The sequence below is a fragment of the Salvelinus namaycush genome, chromosome 12 (assembly GCF_016432855.1).
Source record: "Salvelinus namaycush isolate Seneca chromosome 12, SaNama_1.0, whole genome shotgun sequence".
Classification (NCBI taxonomy): Eukaryota; Metazoa; Chordata; class Actinopteri; order Salmoniformes; family Salmonidae; genus Salvelinus; species Salvelinus namaycush.
The window spans coordinates 47,716,820-47,737,617 of NC_052318.1; the positions used below are offsets into that span (position 1 = coordinate 47,716,820).

At 41.2% G+C, this 20,798-nt stretch overlaps 2 protein-coding genes across 2 annotated transcripts in view; one reads left to right on the top strand and one right to left on the bottom strand.

The window, feature by feature from the left end:
• Window positions 1-5,646, top strand: part of LOC120057614 (calcium-binding protein 8-like) — a 70,720-nt gene extending 65,074 nt beyond the window's left edge. Inside the window, exon 5 of the mRNA XM_039006183.1 lies at window positions 5,519-5,646. Coding sequence (XP_038862111.1) covers window positions 5,519-5,646 — 128 coding nt within the window. The remainder of the gene's footprint in view (window positions 1-5,518) is intronic.
• A 7,998-nt stretch (window positions 5,647-13,644) lies between these two features.
• Window positions 13,645-20,707, bottom strand: LOC120057357 (stromal cell-derived factor 2-like). Its single transcript, XM_039005947.1, has 3 exons — window positions 20,465-20,707; window positions 20,004-20,200; window positions 13,645-17,282 (listed from the first exon to the last, which is right to left on the bottom strand). Exons 1-3 carry the CDS (start codon window positions 20,637-20,639, stop codon window positions 16,980-16,982), a joined length of 675 nt encoding a protein of 224 aa, XP_038861875.1. The 5' UTR covers window positions 20,640-20,707; the 3' UTR covers window positions 13,645-16,979.
• Between the last annotated feature and the right edge of the window lie 91 nt (window positions 20,708-20,798).

Consider the following 20,798-nt stretch of genomic DNA (forward strand, 5'->3'; position numbering starts at 1 on the left):
CTAAAACCCCAAACAGCAAGCAATGCAGGTGTAGAAGCACGGTGGCTAGGAAAAACTCCCTAGAAAGGCCAAAACCTAGGAAGAAACCTAGAGAGGAACCAGGCTATGAGGGGTGGCCAGTCCTCTTCTGGCTGTGCCGGGTGGAGATTATAACAGAACTATGCCAAGATGTTCAAAATGTTCATAAGTGACAAGCATGGTCAAATAATAATCATGAATAATTTTCAGTTGGCTTTTCATAGCCGATCATTAAGAGTTGAAAACAGCAGGTCTGGGACAGGTGGCGGTTCCATAACCGCAGGCAGAACAGTTGAAACTGGAATAGCAGCAAGGCCAGGTGGACTGGGGACAGCAAGGAGTCAACATGCCCGGTAGTCCTGACGTATGGTCCTAGGGCTCAGGTCCTCCGAGAGAGAGAAAGAAAGAGAGAAGGAGAAAATTTGAGAAAATTAGCCCGACTAACCGGTGCCCCCGCACATTGACTCTGTACCGGTACCCCCTGTATATAGCCTCACTATTGTTATTTTACTGCTGCTGTTTAATTATTTGTTACTTTTATTTTCTATTTTTTACTTCTCTTTTTTACTGAACACTTATTTTTCTTTAAACTTCTTAGAGCATTGTTGGTTAAGGGCTTGTAAGTACATTTCACTGTAAGGTTTACACCTCTTGTTTTCGGCACGTGACAAATACGATTTGATTTGAGACACTGGAATCATTTTACAATTTCAATAGCATTAATGAAAAGAAATCACAACATCACAACATCATTAAATGCATACTAAAAAGAATGGAGAGGTTTGCATACTAGTAACATGATTGATAGTGACATTTCGATATTTATTGTCGTTTGACTTTTGTAACACTTACCTGGTCCTCTATGATATTTCATTCTGAATGAAAAATGAAACCCACTTGGTATAAAACGTTGAGATGAAAGCTATTTTGAATATATTTTCATTGATCAAGGCTTCGTGAAATGTTCATTCAGACGTGAAGGGGAACCAAGAGTATCGAGTACATGTAAAAATAAAAAAAATAAAAATAAATGTAATCACCAAATTGAGAGTTTAATTTAAGGACAAAAAAAATTGATAGCCATGCCATATAGATTGCAAAATAGTTGGGAATAGATTTTTGAGGTACCGATTCCATGGCAAATGGTTTATGAACTGATACGTAAAACGACTCCGCATTCAAAACGTATAATTTTTCATTATACAGAATTCTTGCAACCAACAGAATGGTATTTATATGGGAGATACAACCTTCCCAGCTCTGCAGATTTTGCTGCAAAGAGGCAGAATCATTAGGTCATTTGTTTTGGTACTGTCCATATGTAGCTTGTTTTTGGTCACAGGTCCAGGAATGGCTGAAGAATTGCAATATTTACCTGGAATTAACCCTGCAGATAGCACTACAGGGTGATCTGAAAAGTCATAGTCAATCAATCAATAATATAATACTTTTAGCAAAAAAATATATTTTCAATTTACAATCTGTAGGAACAATGAGAATAGAAAGGATCAAATTGTATTAGTCACATACACATGGTTGGCAAATGTTATTGTGAGTGTAGCGAAATACTTGTGCTTCTAGTTCTGACAGTGCAGCAATATCTAACAATTCCACAAGAACTACCTAATACACACTATCTAAGTAAAGGAATGGAATAAGAATATATACATATAAATATATGGATGAGCAATGACCGAGGGGCATAGGCAAGATGCAATAGATGGAACAAAATACAATATATACATATGAGATGAGTAATGAAAGATATGTAAACATTATTAAAGTGACTAGTGATCCATTTATTAAAGAGGCCAATGATTTCAAGTCTGTATGTAGGCAGCAGCCTCACTGTGTTAGTGATGGTTGTTCATACTGATGGCCTTGAAATAGAAGCTATTTTTACGTCTCTCGGTCCCAGCTTTGATGCACCTGTTCTGACCTCGTCTTCTAGATGGTAGCGAGGTGAACAGGCAGTGGCTCGGGTGGTTGTTGTCCTTGATGATCTTTTTGGCCTTCCTGTGACATCAGGTGCTGTAGGTGTCCTGGAGGGCAGGTAGTTTGCCCCCGGTGATGCGTTGTGCAGACAGCACCACCCTCTGGAGAGCCCTACGGTTATAGGCGGTGCAGTTGCCGTACCAGGCGGTGATGCAGCCCGACAGGAAAAGTTTGTGGGGGTTTTAGGTGACAAGCCAAAATTCTTCAGCGTCCTGCGGTTGAAGAGGTGCTGTTGCGCCTTCTTCACCACACTATCTGTGTGGGTGGACCATTTCAGTTTGTCCGTGATGTGTACACCGAGGAACTTAAAACTTTCCACGTTCTCCACTACTGTCCCGTCGATGTGGAAAGGGGGGTGCTCCTTCTGCTGTTACCTGAAGTCCACAATCATCTCCTTTCTTTTGTTGACATTGAGTGAGAGGTTGTTTTCCTGACATCACACTCCTCCCTATAGGCTGTCTCGTCATTGTTGATAATCAAGCCAACTACTGTTGTGTCGTCTGCAAACTTGAGGATTGAGTTGGAGGCGTGCATGGCCACACAGTCATGGGTGAACAAGGAGTACAGGAGGGGGCTGAGCACGCACCATTGTGGGGCCCCAGTGTTGAAGATCAGCGAAGTGGAGATGTTGTTTCCTACCTTCACCACCTGGGGGCGGCCAGTCAGGATGTCCAGGACCCAATTGCACAGGGCGGGGTTGAGGGCCTCAAGCTTAATGATGAGCTTGGAAGGTACTATGGTGTTGAATGCTGAGCTGTAACCAATGAACAGAATTCTTACATAGGTATTCCTCTTGTCCAGGTGGGATAGGGCAGTGTGCAGTGTTATGGCAATTGTATCGTCTGTGGACCTATTGGGGTGGTATGCAAATTGAAGTGGGTCTAGGGTGACAGGTAAGGTGGAGGTGATATGATCAGAACTTTTGTGAAACATCACAGCACAGGTGAAAAATATATGGCAAATAGAAATCCAATATGTATGGTGTTAAGTGTCTCCCTCACTCATATCTCCCTCACTAGCTTTAAGCACCAGCTGTCAGAGCAGCTCACAGATCACTGCACCTGTACCTAGCCCATCTGTAAACAGCCCATACAACTACCTCATCTCCATACTGTATTTATTTATTTATCTTGCTCCTATGCACCCCAGTATCTACTTGCACATCCATCTTCTGCACATCTACCATTCCAGTGTTTAATTGCTATAATGTAATTACTTCGCCACCATGGCCTATTTATTGCCTTAACTTCCTTATCTTACCTCATTTGCACTCACTGTATATAGACTTTTTGTTTTCTTTTTTTCTACTGTATTATTGACTGTATGTTTTGTTTATTCCATGTGTAACTCTGTGTTGTTGTATGTGTCGAACTGCTATGCTTTATCTTGGCCAGGTCACAGTTGCAAATGAGAACTTGTTCTCAACTACCCTACCTGGTTAAATAAAGGTGAAATAAAAAATAAAAATAAAGAGATAGATGGGAGGGGTTGAATGGAGCTGAAGGTTGGGACTAATAATAACAAGATAACTAATGTAAAACGTATATAGGTTAAGAACTTTTTTGAAAGGGCACAGTTTGAAATATATGGCAAATAGAAATCAAACCGGATGGACATCATACATATATGGGAGAGGTTGAGAGTAGAGGAAGGACAAGAGTTAAAAACAAACAAAATAAAACTATTGTAAATAGACTGTGTCCATGAAATGTATATAGTATGTATAAGATGGAAATAAAGGCCTAAGCGTTGATGTTCACTAGTTTGATTCCAATTCGGCCAAGACCTCCGAGAAAAAATTGTAGACCTCCACAGGTCTGGTTCATCCTTGGGAGCAATTTCCAAACGCCTGAAGGTACCACGTTCATCTGTACAAACAATAGTACGCAAGTATAAACACCATGGGACCACGCAGCCGTCATACCGCTCAGGAAGGAAACCCATTCTGTCTCCTAGAGATGAACGTACTTTGGTGTGAAAAGTGCAAATCAATCCCAGAATAACAGCAAAGAACCTTGTGAAGGTGCTGGAGGAAACATGTGCAAAAGTATCTATATCCACAGTAAAACGAGTCCTATATCGACATAACCTGAAAGGCCGCTCAGCAAGGAAGAAGCCACTGCTCCAAAACCGCCATAAAAAAGCCAGACTACAGTTTGCAACTGCACATGGGGACAAAGATCGTACAAATTTCATCTGGTCTGATGAAACAAAAATAGAACTGTTTGGCCATAATGATCTAGAGTTTTGTTTGCTCTCTAGTTGCACAGGTGTCATGATGCTAAAAATGAGGTAAAACGGATTTCCATTTGCCTGCATTAAAATCACCAGCCACGATAAACACCGCCTCTGGATGTACATTTTCTTGTTTGCTTATGGCCCTATACAGCTCGTTGAGTGCGGTCTTTGTGCCAGCACCGGCTTGTGGTGGTAAATAGATAGCTCCGAAAAAAATTGGTAAATGGGTAAATGGCATGGTCTGCAGCTTATTATGAGCTATTCTAACTCAAGCGAGCAAAAACTTGAGACTTCCTTAACATTAGAGATCGCACACCAGCTGTTGTTAACAAACAGACACAAACTCCTCCCTTCGTCTTACCCGAGTCTGCCGTCCAGACATAGAATATTATATTTTTCAGTTCCCGTTGGTAGGATAGTCTCGAACGGCGCTCATCCAGTTTGTTCTCCAGTGACTGCATGTCCGGCATTAGAACCAAGGGCAAAGGCAGTTTATTTGCTCGTCAACATAGTCTCGTCAAGTACCATTTCTAGACATAAGCAAAAATCTGTCTCAACTTACTGTTAATTAGGATAGAACAATACACAACGTGCAATTTTGAAATATGGTAGTGCATTAGCAGTTTCCCTATTGTTAAGACAGTCACTCAATTAGCCAATGTCAGCTAATATTTTATAGATTGCTAGGTAAGTTAGTCTAGCCAGCTTTCTAAACCTTGTAGCAGTCATGGCTGAATTATTGACCTGGCACGCAAGGCAAGTGCCCAGGGGCCCTGACCTCCAGGGGGCCCCCAATGATTTTGTTAGTCACTCTCACTCAGATATCATATGAACATGGCATAAGTCATGGCAAAATGTGTAGAATTGCAAGAAATTAGCATTCAAAATATCTCCATCCTATTGCTAAATGTGTAGAACTTCAGGATATTAGCTTTAAAACTGCAATATTTTCTCTCCATGCCATGGTAAAATATGTATAATTGCAGAATAATTGCTTTAAACTGCAACATTATCTACGCCCCATGGAAAAAGATTAACTTTAATTAAAGCTGCACATTTCTCTCTCCGCCGCCAAGAGACGGGCCACTAACATGTTTTGTCCACGAGGTGTACAACCAAATCTTGCTTAGGGCCCCAAAAATAAGATTGTGATGTTAGGCGAGGGGAGGCATATTATCCTCCGATGTAGTAATTGACTTCTCTTATACTTATTTCTTCTCTTTTTTTTCTCCTCTTCTGTCCTCTCCTCTTCTCCTCTCTCGTTCAGTCCATCCTAAGAAGAAGAACAGACAGACGTGCGTGAGGAAGAGTCTGATCTGTGCCTTCGCCATGGCCTTCATTATCAGCGTCATGCTCATCGCGGCCAATCAGATGCTTCGGAACGGCATGGAGTAGCCAATCACAATGTGAGCCTGGGGAGTGGGCGGAACAGTTATATAACCTCACTTCCTCTCTCTGCAGTAAAAAAAAGGAAGACAGACCAGCCAGAACCCAAAGGACAACTATATGTTCTTTTAAATAAAGTTTGTTTTGATTTATACCGTAAACAGACAAGAGGGTGCAAGGCCTGAAGGACAACAAAGTAAAACGAAAAGCCATTTTTTTTTCAAGTCACTAGGAGGACTTGATTAACATAGACTGGAAGGGATGTAAAGCAATCGTTTTATATTTTGTGGGGATTATTCCTTTCATTTCTGTATCAGAGAAGGCCAGCCGTTTAAATTAAGATTGCTTTTCTAATCTCCCCTTTAAAAGATTTTCTAATCAACAGCAATCTATTCAATATGCAGCAGGTGCTTTGAGCCATTCCTGAACTTTTGGATCAGGGCAATATCTGAGGATACTGATACTGTACTACTGTTTAATGTTTTAAACTGTATATAAACATGTTAATCTGTTAATTTAAAAAATATATATATTGTACTATCTTATATTTAGATTGTATATCTACTCAGTCACTCACCTGTGGACATTCTACACATTTATTTTTACACTGTAACAGAGGTGTTTGCAACTTAAGGACAGACTTGTGTCAGCTCCCAGAGCAAACACCTAGGCTTTAGCTCAGCTGACTAACATAGTCTTCAGTAAAATAGTCAACCTTCTACTGTACACCTGACATTCACTCCCTCACAATGTTCTTACAATATAGTCGACTGTCTATTTGTCTGTCTGTCTGTATACACTGCATGTGACTCTGTGGATATTTAAAGGCACTGTATGTATGTACAGTATTTACCATATGTTGTGTCATTCTACGTGTCCATAGGACAGTGTGCTGTGTGTGTGTGTGTGCTAGACTGTCTATGCTTGGTCAAGGTTGCTTTCTGGTGGCTAAGGAGAGAACTTCACCCAAATGCTTGGAATTTGAACCACAGATAATACAATTGTGGTCTAAAATGTCTTTGACCAGGCCAATTAAGATTGCATTTCATTCCAGAAGGTTTTTCCCTTTTGCCCTCGTTCACTCCCCTTCACAAATCTGATAGGACTAGATGGATGAAAGCATATGGTGGAAACTCCAACACCTATCTAACCTGAAGGTTTGGTGGAGCTTTTTCTTTACACCTACTGTACCAAATCCAGGGCCGATATTCATGAAGCATCTCAGAGTAGGAGTGCTGAACTATTACCACCTAGCGGATTCATGTCATTTACACTGCTGGTCATAAGACTCACAAGGCGTCTTGAGTAGTGCTAAGAAGATACATTTGACTCCTACTCTTATGGGTGAAAATAAAAGCTATGCGTGAAGCCGCTTTAGTCATTAGAGTCCCACCTAGTTGACAGATATTTAGGAGTCCTCATGAGCTGTCCTAACCAGTTGAGGTACCAGCGGGTGCCTTGAAAAGAGAAAATGCAGCGAGTCAGTGGTTCCTGCACCACATGCAATTGCTTTGGAGTTGTTAAAGAAATGTTTTGATATTTCATTTATATATGGTCAATCCATAAATAATCTAGACCTACATGCAACAGTATTTCTTGAGATTTGGACAATTACTTCTCCTTTGCCTATTTAACATGATATTGCTAAATACTTATGACAGGGGTATTCAACTATATCCCTACAAGGTCTGGAGCCTACTAGTTTTCTGTTCTACCTGATAATGAATTTTACCCACCTGGTGTGCCAGCTCTAAATCAGAGTTGAGTTTGAGGGCACTAGGCTAACAAATAAACATTTTTCTTCTGATTATTTAATTACCTACTTCATGTTATCCCTTTGGAGCACAATATCACATTCTTAAAAAATATGTCCAAATTGGGCATTCCTATAAATTGGGCAATTGAAGGCATCTAGGGCTTATGTTAACTTTGTTGTGTTCAATGAAAATGATAGACCTTTCAAACATTGTATGCAACGTTATCAGCAAGATTCCTACTGTGCCAAAGCGATTTAGAGTTGTTAAGTGGGAGTGACGTGCTATAGAGTTCACAGCTGGAGATGCCTCATCCCGATTAGTTATTCCCCATCATTTGCAACAATGTCAATGAGCGTCATCACTATCTTTCCTTTGCGGTACCTGAAACTGTCGTGATTACCAGCTGAGTTGATTTTACTCCCGGCTCAGAGTTTGACTGGGCAGTTGGGCAAAAACACAAAAATAGCGGCTTTAAACTGTATAACTGATCAATGCACCATCAGACCAGGTCATTTAATGCTTAAAAACAAAATTATTAATAAAATATTTGGCTACAGAAAGAAGTGCCATTTGTTATCGATCTCTACAGCTTCCGTCCAAAAACAAATCCTTTGAAATGATGTCATCACATACTGGAGGAATTACTGACTAGCGATAGTGGCAAGTTTAGCTAACGAATTAGCTTCGTCAGTCGCGACACGCATGACCAGAATGACACATCATGAAACGCCAAAGGCACAACCCCATTTCTGAAAGGGGCGGAGCTGGACTGCAATTCCTGCCAAAAATCGACCTTTAACATTATCGTAAACCCCTAATCTGAGCTGGGAGTTTTTGTTGTTGTTTTAAAACAGGTTTTAACAAGATTCTTTTGACCTTTTTCTGAGATGCTTTGTGGATACGGGCCCTGGGGACATATGTATCAAGCAGCTCAGAGTAGTGCTGATCAAAAATCTGTTTTGTCTTTTAGATCACAATGAATAGAAAGATTACATGGACAGGATGGAGCTAATCCTAGATCAGTACTCATACTCTGCTACACTTGATACATACAGCCTCTAAAATCCACATATTGTACACACCGTAACGTGTTCAAGAGACAGAGTAGTTTACAGAGGTCGTTCATCGTTAATGTTTTCACTTTCAATATCACATGTGCGGGCTACTACAATGTATTTATATTCTTGGCCATGTAGTGTAGCTCATCACACACAAAAATCTCCTCGCTGTCTCAGATATTTTAATATATTTATATGTGATTGGTCCATCAGTTTATTATAAAACCATTATGGTCCCTGACACCAGCATCTAATCGTAATGTATATCTAGATTAGACATAGTTTTACTATTGAAAATGTTTCTGACATCCCTTTACATGGTAAAGGGAATGTAACGAAAGAGGTCTATTGCTTGAGGAAATTTCTGTCACTGAGTTTTCTACAGTGCCTTCGGAAAGTTTTCAGACCCCTTGACTTTTTCCACATTTTGTGAGGTTACATCCTTATTCTAAAATGTATTAAATTGTTATTTTTCCTCATCAATCTACACACAATACCCCAAAAATGACAAAGCAAAAACAGGTTTAAAAAAAACAAAACACTGAGATAATACATTTACATAAGTATTCAGACCCTTTACTCAGTACTTTGTTGAAGCACCTTTGGCAGCGATTACAGCCTCGAGTCGTCTTGTGTATGACGCTACAACCTTGGCACACCTGCATTTGAGGCGTTTGTCCCCTCTCAAGCTCTGTCAGGTTGGATGGGGAGCTTTGCTGCACAGCTATTTTCTGGACTCTCCAGAGATGTTCTATCAGGTTCAAGTCCAAGGTCTGGCTGGGCCACTCAAGGATATTCCGAGACCTGTCCCGAAGCCACTCCTGCGTTGTCTTGGCTATGTGCTTAGGGTTGTTGTCCTGTTGGAAGGCGAACCTTCGCCCACTGTATGTCAATCAAATGTATTTATAAAGCCCTTTTTACATCAGCAGATGTCACAAAGTGCTATACAGAAACCCAGCCTAAAACCCCAGACAACAAGCAATGCAGGTGTCTAGGCATCAGGATATATGATAAACAGAGTAGCAGCAGCGTATATGATGATTGTATGTGAGTGTGTGTTGGAGTTTGAGTGAGTGTGCATAGTGTCAGTGCAACCAAATAAATGTAAGGGTAAATGCAATAGTCAGTGTTGCCATTTTGTTAGCTATTTAGCAGTCTTATCGCTTGGGGATAGAAGCTGGGGACATACTCGAGGTTGTAATCGCAGCCAAGGTGCTTCAACAAAGTACTGAGTAAAGGGTCTGAACACTTATGTAAATGTGATATTTCAGTTCTATTTTTAATACGTTTACAAAAATGTCTAAAAAACTGTTTTTGCTTTGTCATCATGGGGTATTGTTTGTATTTTAATCAGTTTTAGAATACGACTGTAACGTAACAAAATGTGGGAAAAAGTCAAGGGGTCTGAATACTTTCCGAATGCATTGTATTGTATCTATGTCTACCACTCAAGTATCCCTGTACATTGTAAATATGGTATTGACACTGACCCTGGAACTGACCCTGTATATACAGTAGCTTACTTACTTTCTTGTGTTCTTCTTATTTCTATTTCTTGTGTGTTTTTGTCCTACTTTACTATATTTTATAATACTACTGATATTGATTACTGCATTGTTAGGAAAGAGCTTGCAAGTAAAGCATTTCACTGTACTTGTGCACATGACAAAACGTGTCATAAAGGCTACTTAGAGACATTTCTATCTCCAGCACCACCCCAACATCTACAAAAAAAGAAAGATGGAGTTAAGTGTTTCCATTGACATCATCAACCAATTTGGTTAAAATCACATGATACACACCGATGATGTCATAGGAAACACTTATCTTTCTAAAAAATGTTACTACAAAACATAGAAACCATTTTCACATATGTTGTGGTGGTGCTGGAGATTATGAATATGAAGTAGAAAAATGTTGAGATTTCCCTTTAAGACTGTCATATGCATGACAAAACACAATACCTTAGTTACAAGAGGGATTTATTGAACAATGCAATACAAATATAACTGTTCAAAATATTCACGTCGGCCCATGTCATTCTTGAATGGAGTTTGAATGTCTGTCTAATTTTAGAAACACCTCGAGGTTAACCTCTAAAAGTGACAACTTTAGGTATAAAAGAAACCTGCTTTGAATAACACATTCATTAATGGCAAAAAAGACAGTAGAAAATAAATCATAAGGAATTAGGTTTTGCAGTGCTTGTCCTATATCTTTGTCGGTATAAGAAAGCTCAGGAAATATTTTAGTTTTTTTTATACATATTGAACCCCTTATTTTTGTTGGCACAAAACTACCTCCTTACTTTCATTCATTTGTATGAGTCCCGTGACTCTTGTGGAGGTCGTAGAGCAAAACGGAGAACAACATTGTATTCGTGAGAGTCTCATCTTTCCATAAGGTGGTGATATTAGTTTGTAGGCCGTTTAGACGTTTTCGTTAGAAAGCCGATTTTCGGGATGTCTCATAGTCTGACAAACACCGCTGTAGCTCGGCCACCTTCCACCGCAGAAGGCCAACATAGGCGGATGCCCATGCAAAAAAACATATCTCTAGCTTAAACTGACATATTAATTGCTGGGCAATTGTGCGCCGCCTCAAGGGTCTCCCGGTCACGGCCGGCTGTAATACAGCCTGGGATTAAACCTGGGTCTGTAGTGACGCCTCAAGCACTGAGATGCAGTGACTTAGACCGGAGGCCTAAACTGACATATTTTGATGGGGATTTTTTTATTATAAGGATTAAAAAACATGTAAAACATATTGCTCTTGGACCTTCTCACCATTTCCAAGGCAACCCCAAAAATTCATATTTAAGTTGACCCCTGCTGGTGTTTCTCTGGCCTGCCAGATGCGAGAGCATATCCTAGCATCTGTGGTGGAGGTTATAGAGAGGAACTGTGAGTCTGAGGAACAGTGTCTACAGGTTCAGACAGAACACTGCTCACACATCTCATCCTTCACCCTTGACACACAGGTCCTAGAACACTACAGACACACCTGCTATGACTGGACACACCCAAATGTGGGGAACACACAAAAACACTATGTCATGCTCTTGAGTACTTATTTATGTTACTGAGTTCTACAGTACATTATCAAAAGTATGTGGACACCTCCTCGTCAAACATCTCATACCAAAATCATTGGCATTAATATGGAGTTTGTCCCAGCGTTCCAATTCATCCCAAAGGTGTTCAATGTGGTTGAGGTCAGGGCTCTGTGCAGGCCAGTCAAGTTCTTCCACACCAATCTCTACAAACCATTTCTTTACGGACTTCGCTTTGTGCATGGGGGCATTGTCATGCTGAAACAGGAAAGGGCCTTCCCCAAATCGTCTATGTCATTGTATGCTGTAGTGTTAAGATTTCCATTCACTGGAACTAAGGGACCTAGCCCGAACCATGAAAAACAGCCCCAGACCATTATTCCTCCTTCACCAAACTTTACAGTTGGCACTATGCATTTGGGCAGGTAGCGTTCAACTGGCATACGCCAAACCCAGATTCGTCTGTCGAACTGCCAGATGGTGAAGCGTGATTCATCACTCCAGAGAACGCGTTTCTACTGCTCCAGAGTCCAATGGTGCTCGGCATTCCACATGCTGATCTTAGGCTTGTTGATAGAATAATTTGTATGTTTAAGATGATGACTAAAGTATTCCACCCTGAAACCATATAATTGTATGAAATGTGTTAGAGTCATAATCCAATAATGTGTGTGACTAGGCCATTGTGTTACTATTTCGCAATGTGAGCTGGGTATAGTTGAGACATTCAAGGACAACTGAACTGTCGACTTGTGATAACGGTGAAACTAATAACTGGAAAGAGGCCTCTCCACCCTAGGGAGGAGAAAAACTGTTAGAAATGACTAGGCTTGGAGAAGATGATGAAACATGTTGCAGAAGGGTGATACATTGTTTATGTGAACTTTTGAAAAATACAGCCCAACTAAAGAGAGGTGGAGTTTCTACTGATGTGAGTTCATGTGTGTGTGTGTGTGCTATAAAAAGATTGTGTTCTCATTTTGAAGACAGAGCGCTCTCTGAATAAAGTGTTGATCTATTGCAGACTGGGACTTTGTCTAATTCCTCATTAACCAGAGCCTTACAACCTCTGGGAATTGGTCAAAGCTATAAAATAGTTCAGTTAGAACATAGGGATAGAAATTCTCGTGACACTTGTGTTTGGCTGCTTGGCCATGGAAACCCATTTCATGAAGCTCCCGACGAACAGTTATTGTGCCGACGTTGCTCCCAGAGGCAGTTTGGAACTCGGTAGTGAGTGTTGCAACTGAGGACAGATGATTATTATATATTCAAAAGTATGTGGACATAATGGGGGAGGGAGGCACAGGGAGGGCTGTCAATATCACTGGCACAGAATTGGCAATTGCAGTGGTGGAAGGGGGTGAGCACTCGGTGGTCCCATTCTGTGAGCTTGTGTGGCCTACCACTTCGTGGCTGAGCAGTTGTTGCTCCTAGATGTTTCCACTTCACAATAACAGCATTTACAGTTGACCGGGGCAGCTCTAGCATGGCAGAAATTTGACAAATTGACTCATTGGTAAGGCGGCATCCTATGACGGTGCCATGTCATTCTCCTGCCAATGTTTGTCTATGGAGATTACATGGCTGTGTACTAAATTTTATACACCTGTCAGCAATGGGTGTGGCTGAAATAGCCAAATCCACTAATTTGAAGGGGTGTCTACATACTTTTGTATATATAGTGCATGTCAAGTTTGAGTTCTATGTGCCCCCTGTGCAGTATCAGTGGGCTAAGAAGCACATCTACCTGTTAGCCAGCCTGTGTGAAGAGAAGATTCCACTGGAACGGTGAGGACTACTAGCACTGTGAGTCCGGGACAATAAGTTCTAGTCTTTCACTCAAACCTGTATGCATATTCAATAGTCAATCACTCTTTATGTCAAGTTGCTCCAATACAGTGTTGTTAAACAGTTGTGTAATTATCTGTAGCTACACAGTTACAGCTCTCACAATCTCAATGGAACAGTAGTGTTGTTTATTTTACATGTCTCTATGCAGAGCCATTGATAAAGTGGGTAGAAATCTGAAGAGAAACCTTTTAAGACCTTTCCTGACTTTTCTTTACAAACGAGTTACATCATCAACCAGAGGCAAGAGAGAGGACACACACACACACAGAGAGAGAGGACATAACACTGGTTTGCACAAAACATCCATTTAATTGAGGTATCTATTGTGTTTCATCATGTACAAATCTCCTGAAAACAAAGCTGTTGGGATGAACACTCAAGACAGCTGATGGTTCCTACAAAGTTCTCTATGTCAGACAAGACAGGGTGTTGCTGTCAACTCCTTGGACACGGACAGCAGGGCTGGGGTCAATTCCAATACAATTCTTTCAGTTCTAGAAGTTGAATTGAGAAATTCCATTCTAGAATAGGAAAAGTGCCATTCGTTTTCAAAGGCACTTTAATTCAGAATTCCAGTTCACGTACTGAACGGACAGAATCCCCTATGGCTGACTGAGATAATACTGTAGTGGACACAGAAAGCTGTTACACTTTATGTTTCAGCTTAGTCAATGGAAGAGAGATGTAATACTGTACTGAATTAAACTGGAATCGAAAGTCAAATCAAAAAAACACTTGCTTGTTTGTCGTAAAGAAGACAAGGGGTGTTGTAACCGTGGGAAGAGACAGTCTGCTATAAAAATGTGTATTTAAAACAGAAAAGTGCTCCTTCCTCTTTAATGATACACTTATATGAATAGTACGAGAAACTATATCATGTTATAAAGGCACTGTAACAATCCTGTTTTTCCATCTACAATCGGACTAAAAACAAGGCTTGTTCTTCAAATAAACATGGGCTTTACTTAGAACTGTTCCATTGCACTCAATTTTGTACACAAATAGTTGGGACTTGTAATCAACACAGACCTGCAAATTTTATATGGACTATTGTCCGTACAGTGTCCATTGTTGATCATATGACATTCATTTGTCAGAGGAGCAATAAAGTAATTTCTACTCTATTCCTTTCTATTTTTTAACACATCATGGGCAGCACACAGTCTTTGAGACAGTAGGGTGGTTCCATGTGTGGGAGCGGAAAATATTTTGTCCATCTCAGATTGTTCTGGCAATTCTCACATAGAAAATTCAGGAAGGAAATACATGTTTTAAATGCTTTTTACATGCATCACAAACCATTTTTGATAAAATAATGATGGAAGGGCCATTTTATTCCCTTTTTAAAAAGATCCCTCCTGTAAGACCCTATGATCGTGAACTGTACGGACATCTTGGAGTCATACTCCTTATAGTGTGCTCTAAAATATGGAGTATGTCTATATTCTGAACAATAAAAGCACTCGTTTTTGTTCTGGTGGCTTTGGGCAGTATTTCTGGAGACTGACATTCATTTTGCTGTCTATGTTGAAGTGACATGTTGGGAGGTATGGGAAGAGGGCCTTCACTACATCCTGTTGTAGCCTTTTTGGTTGGTTTAGTGCACGTGTCAAACTCATTCCACGGAGGGCTGAGTGTCTGGGTTTTTGCTCCTTCCTAGTACTTGATTGATGAATTAAAGGTCCCTAATTAGTAAATAACTCCCCTCACCTGGTTGTCGAGGTCTTAATTGAAAGGAAAAACCAAAAACCCGCTAACACTAGGCCCTCCATAGATTGAATTTGACACCCATGGTTTAGTGTATCAGAATAGTCTGTGCCAGCTGTTGATCTGTGACCGACAGGTCAAAGAGCAGGTGAAGTCATGTGACAGTGATTTGTTTTGATTGGTCAGGAACAGTTCTGATGTTGTCCTGGCGACCCCTAGATCAGAGAACATCCACTGTGGCACTTATGCCGGACTGTGTCCTCAAAACAGAGGGAGGAGAAACAGGTTGGCAGACAAGAATAGAGGTGGGTAAAATAGATCCTGGGTGAAGTAGACACTGGTCCTGGGTTAGTTTAGCATTTCTGCAACTAATGGTGAAGGTCAGGATTTAAGGAGGGCAAGCTGATCATAGAGCCATACCTAGGGGCAACTTCACCCCAGAGCGGGAAAACAGAAAGGGGGCAAAGAAGGCAGGTAGTGAAAACCTCAAGCGAGTCTGGAGAGGCCAAAGTAGTGTAGATCAGAACTCTGGGTGGGAGAGAGCAGGCGAGAGAGGGGAGGAGAGAGAAAAGGAAGTAAATGCTATAGAGCAGTGTTTCTTAATCCTGGTCCTATGGACCCTAAGGGGTGAACATTTTTGTTTTGCCCAAGCACTACCAGCACTCTAGACTAACTGTTTCAGTTGATGGCACCGGCACATGATTTGGTCAAACCAATTTTTCAAAAAAATTATTGGTAGTGACCTGACCTGTGTTCCGTAATGTACCTGCATTCCATACAGAACCAGGCTAATAATGACTGGTCATCTTTTAAATTAGCATGCCCTTGCAGGGCTTGACATTCAGGTACATTTGCCAGTGGCACACCAGGCCAGTGCCAACTGAAAGCTACTAACCTGAATGGAGAATACTGGCCCGAGAGAGCGGATGATGCGCACATCATTGGAATGTTCTATAATTTGCGGGCTGAGCAAGTAGCCTATATCCTATAATGACCTACCCTCCATACACGTTCATACATGTTCGCTATGTTAAACAGTCACACTACAGTTGTAAGGCCTATAAAATCTGTTTTATCTTTTGGTAAATTCTTCCCGATTTTTTTCTCTCTCCAGGTTTTCGAGTTCTCCTAGGTTTTTCTTCTTCAGGTTCACACTCAAAAATCACACCTTTTTTTATTTTATATGTTGGGATGTTACAAGTCCACAACAATGCTTAAACCCCTTTTGAGGTCTGGGTGTAGTTGCCTTTTAATTAAACTGCACACTTAGCAAGAGACCCTTGTGTTTGGCTAGCAGTGTTTTTGTACTGCACAGTGTAGGCTACATGTGATGGCAGTCCATTTGCAAAACAAATGCCCCATGATTGAATCAAATCATCATGATATCATTCTGCCAGGTAGGCTTCATTTGCAGTAATTTAATTGGGAAGGTTTTTTTGTGATAGCCTTTAGAAATGCTCATTCAAACTGCGCATGATGACTGAATTGCGCATCGCAAAGATTCAATCAAGACTTCGGACTAAACTTTTTGAATACCTGGTCTGCATACCCATTGTTGCATGCATACACATTGCTGTTTGAATAATTCTTGATAATAATAAAAGAAAGCTAATTGTGAACCAAAAACTAACGTGACCAGACCAAAAAAATATATAAAATCACTGGCACCCTAACGATCAATTAAAATTGGTGTCGCACTACCAAGTCAAAAGGTTGCGTTTTTGAGCCCCGACTACACAGCTGACTCAAATTATCAAGTCATCATCAAGCTTTGATGATTTTGAAAATCAGGTGTGTAGTGCTAAGGCAAAAACTAAAACATACAGCTTTCGGGTCCCCAGGAACAGGATTAAGAAACACCGACTAGTTCGATAGCTAAGCGATAGCTGGGTCAGGTAACAGGTTGATGGAGAATTAGAACTCTGTGTGTAGAGGATAGCTGTAGTCCATGTTCCCTAGTGGGCTTTCACTGGGCTTCATAAACACCCCCTCCATGGCCCTCCACAGGCTGTGCTGGCTGGGGCCCGTCATAGTGTGCACCTCCCTATGCCCGTGGATGGGCCGGCCGTACTGCTCCCCCGTAACAGATAGCAACGTATCAGTGGAGGCATGCTGGAAGCGGACGGCCTCCTCGCGCTCCCATACCAACCCTCCGCACTGCACCATCCACTCATCCAGGTGGTCCCCCTCTCCCTCCTCACCGAACGCACTCACCTCCTGAGAGGGGAGAGAGAGCGTGTCAGAGAATGCATTATCAACAACAATCATACAATGTTATCTTCTTGGTATTGTAGTTAGTGATTGAGGGGGGAAGACAGAGCAGGGGCTCAAACCAGTTACAGGTTGAAGACAGTATACCACACCACCTCCTGTGCCATTAAAGAGGAATTTCACTGCTGCTCTATTTCACTATATACGGTATGTCCGTTAATATGTTATGAACATATCATGTACGATAAGACACTGTCTGTACTCTTAAGGTCATGGCCGCCCGTGGATGTTTACGCAATTGATGTGAGGAAAGTCAAAATGTCTGTTCGTAGCCAGCAATTTCAGCCAAAGGATTTCGAAACGGAACTGAAGAATCAACTGATGGGATTGCCATGTTGTTGAACGTTGAAAATGTACACTATTCCATGGATTTTCCCCTTCACTTCAAAGAGGAAGGCATCTGAACAGCGCAGCAGAAAAGAGGACATGGTAACCAACGTTACCTAGCTAACTACATTTGTTTATCTAAACCAAAATCTAGCTAGCTTTCTTAATACACTGGCTAGACATTCCAAAGCATATAAATGTAATTAGCTAGCTACTATCTAGCGAAGTGATTTGTAACTTTGCAAGCTAACATTAGCTTTCAAAAACTAAGGAGGACCAAGGCACTCTTCATATAATTAATTAAAATGCCTTTATTAGTATGGCATGTTCAATAGAAACAAAGTTTTTTTTTTTTTTAAACAACGCATTTTGGCTGCATGGCCTTCTTCAGGGAGTACAAAAAAAAAAAAAGAGTACAATGTCCTCTTTTGAACAGCTTTTCCAATTAGCCCTACTTGGAAGAGGGAGTGGTTACAAAATTGATTAGACACACCTAGTAACCAATACTATACACATTAAAAGGTGAAATACTGTAGCTATGTTATCATAAAAATACAACTCCAAGCTAGAAGTATCAGAACACTTAGAAAGGTAGTTCTAACCTTAAATATGACTGGGAGAAGTGTCAAGAATAAGAAAGCAATATATTCCATAGTACACTAGAACACAGCAAAACATGAACAACAACAGTCTAAACATAGCTGAGGGCAATTGAGCAAAATGTCCACTAGATGACAGCAAATGGACCTATCACGACCCTACAGGAAGGGTGAGAAATCCATATCTTCATTTAAACCAGGGTATTTAGTGGCCTGTAGTTTGTAAATCCAAAAACGTTCCCTTTGGTTTAACTGTTTAAGACGGTCCCCTTTTCTAATAGAGGCCGGAATATGATCAATACCCATAGCTTGTAGGGAGGCAGGGTTGCCATGGTGTAAGGACTTGTAGTGCCTTGCCATGGGGTAGTCTTCATTGCCTACCCGTATGGTACACTTGTGTGTAAAATCAATACACTAAACTGTCGACAAGACAAGTGCTCCTCAAACGTTTCATACCCTTGCAGTCAGTTCTTTCGCATGGGGTAGAGGGGCTGTTAGTGTACTCTTCTAGCCTATTCACTCTATTGGCAGTGCTTGTCTACTCAAGAGCACAACTGTAAGTGCTTATACACAACAAGACTGTTTGCAAGTCAAGCCTCCCTCAAACTTTTCACATCTTTGCTAACAGCCCATCTCAATGCCCCAATATTGTGTAACAAAACATACATAAGTTAGGGGGTAGATAAGCTTTAATATTGCAGATAGATTGATGGAAGTCAATGTATCTCTCAACTATGAAATAACATATGGAATCATGTAGTAACCAGGCCAGGTAATCTGATGCAGCACTACATCAATCTACTTCTTGGTCAAACAGCCCTTACATAGCCTGGAGGTGTGTTAGGTCATTGTCTTGTTGAAAAACAAATGATAGTCCCACTAAGCCCAAACCAGATGGGATGGCATATCGCTGCAGAATGCTGTGGTAGCCAAGCTGGTTATGTGTACCTTGAATTCTAAATAAATCACAGTGTCACCAGCAAAGCATCATCACATCTCCTCCATGCTTCACAGTGGGAACCACACATATGTGTGGAGATCCGTTCACCTAATCTGCATCTCACAAAGACACAGCGGTTGGAACAAAATATCTGGAATTTGGACTAAAGGACAGATTTCCACCAGTCTAATGTCCATTGCTCGTGTTTCTTGGCCAAAGCCAGTCTAAAATGCAACAAGTTCAATGATTTTACCGATTTACAGTTCATATAAGGAAATCAATAAATTGAAATAAATTCATTAGGCCCTAATCTATGGATTAACACTAGTAGCAATGCAACCCCACTCCAGGGGAAGCACTGGTGATCAATTTTGCCATTTCTTTTAGAAACAGTCATAACCCAGCTCCAATATCTCCAGACGGGGTTGTAATGCTCGTTCATGAAAACATGCTTATATGTTGCATGTGACAGTTTGATAAATCCCAATCATTTGTTGCGCACACAAATCCTAGAATCTCCACACACGCCAAAATGTAGTGAGAAATGTATGCACAGTTGATAAATGAGGCCACAGACCTCTTGGCTGAGGCCGTAATACGCTTATCTCCACACAGGGAGCCAGGCTACAGTGTCTTTCAGAACAAAATAAACAAGTATTGACATAGGCGTTTGTCCCAAATGACAGCCTATTCCCTGGGCCCTGGTAAAAATGGGCATTTGTCCCAAATGACAGCCTATTCCCTGGTAAAAATGATGCCCTAAATTGAGAACTATTTAGGATGCAGACATGTTTCCCCGACCTGGTTGGAGGACAGCGGAGAAGCGAAGTAGTGGCTGTGCAGGTTGCGTCCGGTGTTGAGGTGGGTGAGGCGGATGGTCTGTCCACACTTAACAGGAGTCCCCCGGTGACATAGGGTTCCGCTGGTGCCCCGTACACTCCAGTAACTGTTGCTGTCCTCCACTGTGGTCACCCCTGTCACTGACTGCTGCCCGCTACCTGGCAGGGGACACACAGAATTGAATACACATACAGAAATCAATACACAGACCATCAATCATCACTACACACAGACAGACAGAAATGAATACACAAAGTCAGGCAAACAGACACATTAAAAAGTACATTTAAGAACACCAGTCAGTAACCTTAAGTAAACACACTCAAAAAGCAAGGAGGAACGGAGAGAGACAATCTAATCAAGCAATCCTGATGTTTCTATTTCCTCTGGCCAAGCTAGCTAGCTAGAATGTATTGACTCACCAGAGCCGTAGCGCACGTCGTGAGAGTGCAGTCTGACATTGTGCTTTACATTTAACAGCTTCACAACCGAGCCGCAAGTCACAAAGCTAAGTTCCGTTGCGAGCGATAGCCCAAATAAACATGATAATAAGAAAAAGCGAAATAAAAAGTGTGTTGGGCCAGTGCGTTTATCCATTATAGCTCTCCGCTGCCACTAAAATCAGCGACTGATATTAGTTTATTCTACGTCATCGAAATGGTACAGTGGGAAAGAAGAGAGAATCTGCCTTTGCGCCTGCTGCTGGCGCGGAGTAGTTATTGCAGATTCGAGACATTACTGAGTTACTAGAGTTGA